Source organism: Mytilus galloprovincialis, chromosome 9 (genome assembly GCF_965363235.1).
Source record: "Mytilus galloprovincialis chromosome 9, xbMytGall1.hap1.1, whole genome shotgun sequence".
Taxonomy (NCBI): domain Eukaryota; kingdom Metazoa; phylum Mollusca; class Bivalvia; order Mytilida; family Mytilidae; genus Mytilus; species Mytilus galloprovincialis.
This window is the reverse complement of record NC_134846.1, coordinates 68,347,104-68,353,509: the sequence shown is the minus strand read 5'-3', so window position 1 is coordinate 68,353,509 and position 6,406 is coordinate 68,347,104. Positions and strand designations below refer to the sequence as shown.

Genomic DNA, 6,406 nt, shown 5'->3' with positions numbered 1-6,406 from the left:
TAAAGGCAACAGTAGTATACCGCTGTTCAAAACTCATAAATCCATGGACAAAAAACAAAATCGGGGTAACAAACCAAAACCGAGCGAAACGCATTAAATATAAGAGGAGAACAACGACACAACATCGAAACGCAACACACACAGAAACAGACCAATCATCAGACAAAACACCACGAGAATAACAAATGTAACATGAAAACCAAATACATGAATTTGGGATAGACAAGTACCGTGCCACGTCTTATCTCAATATCTCAAAAATAAGAGAAAACACAAACGACTCAACGTTAAAATGCAACACAAAGAGAAACGAACAATATATAACAATGACCATCTTCCTGACTTGGTACAGGACACTTTTAAAGGGGAATAAAAGTGGTGGGTTGAACCTGGTTTTAAGGCATGCCAAACCTCGCACTTTAATGGCAAAGTTAAATATAACATTGAAATGACAACATAATATTACAGGACTACAATACAAATAAATAGGAGAACATATTAGACACAGAAAAACATGATTAATAGATAACAAAAAGCATCAGGTTTAAAATTCAATACGCCAAAAACGCGCCTTGCCCACACAAGACTCACCAGTGACGCCCAGATATAAAAGATCGAAAGTGAAAAAAGTACAAAGTTGTACAGCACTGAAGATCAAAAGTTGAAAAGGTTTCGCAAAATACGGCATTGTTTTTATGCCCGGGATAAGAACATTCTTATTATATAGAACAATTCATGCTATTGCAAACAGTAAATTTTAAGTGTTTCTCTTTTTTTTAAATTTAAATTATACCGTCTGTTTTTTTCCCGTTTGATTTTTTTTAGAAAAGTCATTTTTGAGGCCCTTTATAGTTTGCTATTTTGTGTGAGCCCTTACTCCGAGATGAAGACCATACTCTGATCGATATTTGGTTACTTTTATAAATTGTGACTGGGACGAAGAGGTGTCTAGTTGTCACTTATACCACATTTGATTTGAAGAAGTTCCTATCAGATAAGAATTCATTCTTTAATACATTCCCCATTTCCATTCTCAATTTTAATTGTTATCCCACTTTTTGTTTCGTTTTGTAACCTGTATATGATCTTACAATCACATGTATGTGATGTTTCGACAATGCTTGTTTTTGTTTACCGTTAAGTATCAATAAGTTAATAATTGAATGTAAAAAATGTTTTAAGCTCTACTACTCTCCTTAGCAAAATGTAAAGAAGGAATTAAACATTACCAATATGTGTTAGAAGTAAATAGCGTGCATTGTTATTGTTGTACATACTTATTAATTACAAAAAAGTATGCTTGACTAAACATGTATTTATCATGACCTATTATTGGTTAAATAGATAAAGAATATTTTACGAACTTAAAAGAGAGTAGCATAGGATATTAATACAATATCTTAAAAATAAAAAAAAAATAAAAAAATTAAACAATGAGTAATAGATTGTTGCTTGCTTAACGTCCAGTAACTTTTAATTCATGATTATTAAGGATGAAACCAGTAATGAAAAATACGTGAAGATCATATTTATTTTTCTTGCAAACCAAATCTCAAAAAGATCTGTCTATTGTTGAATTTTTGAAAAACACATTTCCATCAACTTTAGTCTATTTGTAGTATTTTTGACTCTAACATTTAATTTAGTGGTTTGAAAATAATATGATGAGTTATTAATGCTTGCTTTACTTTCAATGGTAAAACCTTTATTTGCATTCAGGACGAGAACAAATTATCAATATCATAAATCTGTTGGTCTTGTAATAAAGGTCCATCCGGGGATGAAGGTCGGGAACTTTTGGTCTGCCACTGGAAAATTTGGGTTCAACAACAAACGGATGAAATACTTGAACGATTTAAAAAAGTAACCGGTATATGAATTTCGGTCTATCAATGATAGAAGGAAATACCAATACGTAGAAAGTATACATATCACATTGAGAAATATAAGTATACATGTTTTGCTAAATTAAAAAAATCTGTATTAAATATTATCTTACAGAAGAGACCATGATGATTTCAGTAAAGTTAACAGTTCTACTATGTGTATTATTGCCAGTTTTCTCTCAAGATTTACAAGAAGTAACAATTAGTACACCACTTGGTGGACTTCTCGGTTTACGTCGGAAGTTATCGAGTGAGGATGTTTATGAATTCAAGAACATACCGTTTGCTAAAGCACCTGTCGATAATTTACGTTTCGAGAAACCACAGCCGTATGGATCATGGGATAAAACCTTAGATGCTAGACACTTTGGTCCGTCATGTTATCAAGACTTGACCGGAATGGAATCCATTCTGCAAAATACAAATATCTCCGAAGATTGTCTTTTTCTAAACATATATATTCCACATCACGTTTCGACCGAAAGTAACAAATCTGTTATGGTTTGGATTCACGGCGGTGGTTATTATTCTGGGCAAGCCCAGTTATATGACGCAGCATATCTAGCTGTTGCTGGCGATGTTATAGTTGTTACTATTCAATACCGTTTACATATTTTTGGTTTCTTTGCAACCGGCAATAGTAAAGGAAATTATGGATTATGGGACCAGATTTTGGCGATACAGTGGGTAAAAGATAATATAGCCTCGTACGGTGGAAACAGTCAATCTATCACAATATTCGGAGAATCAGCTGGTGCATTTAGTGTGGGTTTATTATCTGTAATGCCACAAAATCAAGGACTATTCCAGAGAGCCATAATGCAGAGTGGAACCGCTATCTCAGAACTCAGCTTGGGATCAATAACACGATATGCTTCGTCACAGGTAGCAAACAATGTGAATTGTTCTAAATCAGATCCAGAGGAATTAACGCAATGCATGAAATACGTAAATGCAAACGTTATATTAGCACAGCAAGGAAAACGATTTTCTTCTAGTCTTATCCTAAGTCAATTTGCCCCAATTATTGATGGCGAATTATTGCCAATTCAACCAAAACAATTGTTACTTAATTCATCAGCTTCTACATTTTTTAAGTCACTGGATGTCATCATTGGAACAAATTCTGGAGAGGGTTCGCTCTTGTTGGACTTTTTTCTATACCAAGGGGGTCAATATCTGTTTCAATTTAACGTATCTGATCATATACCAAAACGGATTCTTTGTGAAGTTCTTGTTCCTGATATTGCAAATGCAGTGTACAATAATAACACGAACATAGCCATTTCCATATGTGATAAATACGGCGCAGCATTAACACGTGATGACCTAAGTAGAGATATTCTAAATGCATATTCAGACCTATTGTTTATGGTCCCAACAGTGGAATCACTGCGCCTTCACACAGGTAACGGCAACGGAAAACAATTTCAGTATATCTTCTTACCACTGTCTACAATACCTTATCCAGAGTGGTTTGATGGTTCAGCGCATGCAACTGACCTATATTATTTCTTTTTCCCGGGAACACTTCCTACAGACAAAGATGGAGAGCTCTCTATGAAACTGTTAAAGTACTGGACTAATTTTGCCAAGACAGGGTGAGTATTGCACTGAAGAACAGGGTGATGATATTTGTTTTTTCTCTCAGTCAAATTGTTTATTTTCTCAAATTTATTCATTATTCATAATAAATATAATTTCTTGGGGTTGGTTTATTGCCTTTATACCAAGGAATGTGTTTTCACTAGAAGTAAATTATATTGGAATACAATAGTTAGAGATCTGTAAGTTATCAAACTGGCGATATCAAGATCACGTATTTTCAGTATGGTCAACCAAAACCAGTACTAGGCATTTAAAGGTGTTTTTTTTGTATTAGAACAGTATTATCTATTGATTTCCTTATGTCTCATATGTCACCAGTGTTTTAATCAAATTGACCGGATTTCTTTTTTTTATGTTTTAAGATACAAAATATTTGACTTTACGTACAAATGATGAGGTATGAGTGTTAATATACTACACATTTATAAGTTGATAATGGAAACACGTTGAATAACCGTTATTGTTCCGAACCTTTAAGAAACCATTTCCCGTTACCAAGAGCTCTATTGATGATATTGGATCCCTAGAAACAAATACTTTCTAGATCTTGGTGTGGCGGCCAAAGTAAATTATGTGAAAAACTATTTTGAATCATTGAAAATTTCATCAAAGCAAATAATTCATACTTTTAAAAAAGATTCGTCATTTTTAACATCATGTGCCAAAAATTAAGTTATTTTGTTTTAATTATGATAGCATAATTATGCCTATGTCCAATTTGTAGTTTTATGGTCAGTTAGAAAATATTGAAATCTAAGGAATTATCAGATGCCAATACGGATACGTTAACTCCTGGATAAGAGTAAGGCGTCCGGACTTTAATTCAGTTACAGACCTGCGAATAGTTCTTGTAATTTATGTTAATACAAATTCTTATTTTTTCAGAGATGTCAATGGAGTAAACCTCCCAAAGTGGGAACAATATGACACAACAACTGAACATTACATCAATTTAGATATCAACATAACGACTGACCAACACATTTTTAAGGACCGTGTAGATTTCTGGCTGAATGACATCCCTAGAATATTAAACCCATCATCATCAACACGCAGGCCAATAGTACAAACATCCCCGACCAATGGCAGTGATAAAGTGTACAGACATAAACTGTTAATAAGTTACTTTCTTTTTTTGTTTGTTGTGTTGTGGTTCTATAGATCAAATTAACTAGAGTGTTTTACATATATTAAAACAATTTTAATACTCCACTGCACCTTAAAAGGCATTAATCTGTTAAAAAGTCTACATCCCAATTTAAACTTATTTTAACTGTTTTCCGTTTTTTGAAACTGAACTTAGATTTAAACTTTCAGCTAAAAATGATGTTAATTTTAGCGCTACTTTGTGGATGTATTTTATTGACCCCTTAGTTGCATTGTAGTAATCGACGCCTTCATTACACTTATAATTCATTTGTCATGTTTGGAGAATGTATGCTTTACAATATAATCGAACGCTGCTCTTGATGAAGTGGGATTTTCTTATCTAAAACATTAGAATGGTAAAGTTATATGTATTTAATATATATATACAACTCGTCTAAACATCAACCCAACAATGTTAGATCTGTAAATTTGCTTTCGCAAATTTTTGGTTCTTCCCTCGCCGGGATTCGAACCCATGCTACTATGATATCGTGACACCAAATCGCCTGCACTGCAGTCGTCCCGCTAGACCACACGACCACCTGGGCTCTCAAAAAAAGAGCTTTCGGTGGCCATATGTTACCTTTCCACGTCAGTTTTAATCTAGCGGCGTACTACAGTACATGATATATAAGGCATGAAGATGTTATTGTTACAGATCAGCTAAATTATCTATAGTAAAGGATCCTACAAATTAATGTAAGATACAGTCACAGAAAATAATTATATTCATAATATATATATATATACAACTCGTCTAAACATCAACCCAACAATGTTAGATCTGTAAATTTGCTTTCGCGAATTTTTGGTTCTTCCCACGCCGGGATTCGAACCCATGCTACTGTGATATCGTGACACCAAATCGCTTGCACTGCAGCCGTCCCACTAGACCACACGACCACCTGGGCTCTCGTATATATATATATATATATATGTAAATAAGGGCAATAAGTATTAAACTGCTGTTCAAATGTCTGAGAGGAAACAAATCTAGGTTTCAAATTAAAACCAAGTGACACACATCAACAATAAGAGGAAAAAACGGATTAACAGAAACGTATACAAATAACCCATATTAAGTTTATATATTGATATTCTTGCATCTGAATAAAAAAAATTCATTACGGGGTTACACGTTCTAAATCTGTTCATTCACTTACCATATAGTCTCGTTTGTTTATTCTACATTGGTTCGAGGTATTGGAGGAGGGTTGAGATATAAAAAAAAACACTATAAACCTGTCGCATTTTTGCGCATGTCCCAAGTCAGGGAATTCTGGCCTCTGAAAGTCTTTCATGATTTTTAATATTAGATTCTTGTGTATGATTCGGAGTTAAGTTTGACGTCCATTATCACTGATATGTGTTTAAGGGCCAGCTGAAAGACGCATCCGTCCCGGAGCGTGAGTCTCTCTGTATTGAAGACCTATTGGTGGTTCGGCTGCTGTCTGATCTATGGTCGAACTGTAGTCTCTTTGACACATTCCTCATTTCCATTGTCAATTTTATATATCAAATTAAATACTTCTTTATAGCACAAAATTATCTTTATGTCACATGCCAATAGCCCTTTATTGTTCAGCATACAAAGAATTCACTAAGTTTTAGTCAATAGGAAAGAGATAAGAAGCAGTAACAGCATATAGAATCGGTGTGAATGCTTAGTTCGGTAGTCGTTTTTTCATTGTTTCAAGTCCGTTTTAGATACTCAGATATTTAGGGACTGGTCTAGATTTTTGTTAGCTTTTTATTCTAGAAGG

At 34.0% G+C, this 6,406-nt stretch overlaps 1 protein-coding gene across 1 annotated transcript; it reads left to right on the top strand.

Annotated features, from left to right (window-relative positions):
* Positions 1–1,982: 1,982 nt before the first annotated feature.
* LOC143045745 (carboxylesterase 5A-like) lies at positions 1,983–4,704 on the top strand. The gene is made up of 2 exons (XM_076218462.1): positions 1,983–3,487; positions 4,380–4,704. Exons 1-2 carry the CDS (start codon positions 2,010–2,012, stop codon positions 4,663–4,665), a joined length of 1,764 nt encoding a protein of 587 aa, XP_076074577.1. The 5' UTR covers positions 1,983–2,009; the 3' UTR covers positions 4,666–4,704.
* Positions 4,705–6,406: the final 1,702 nt, after the last annotated feature.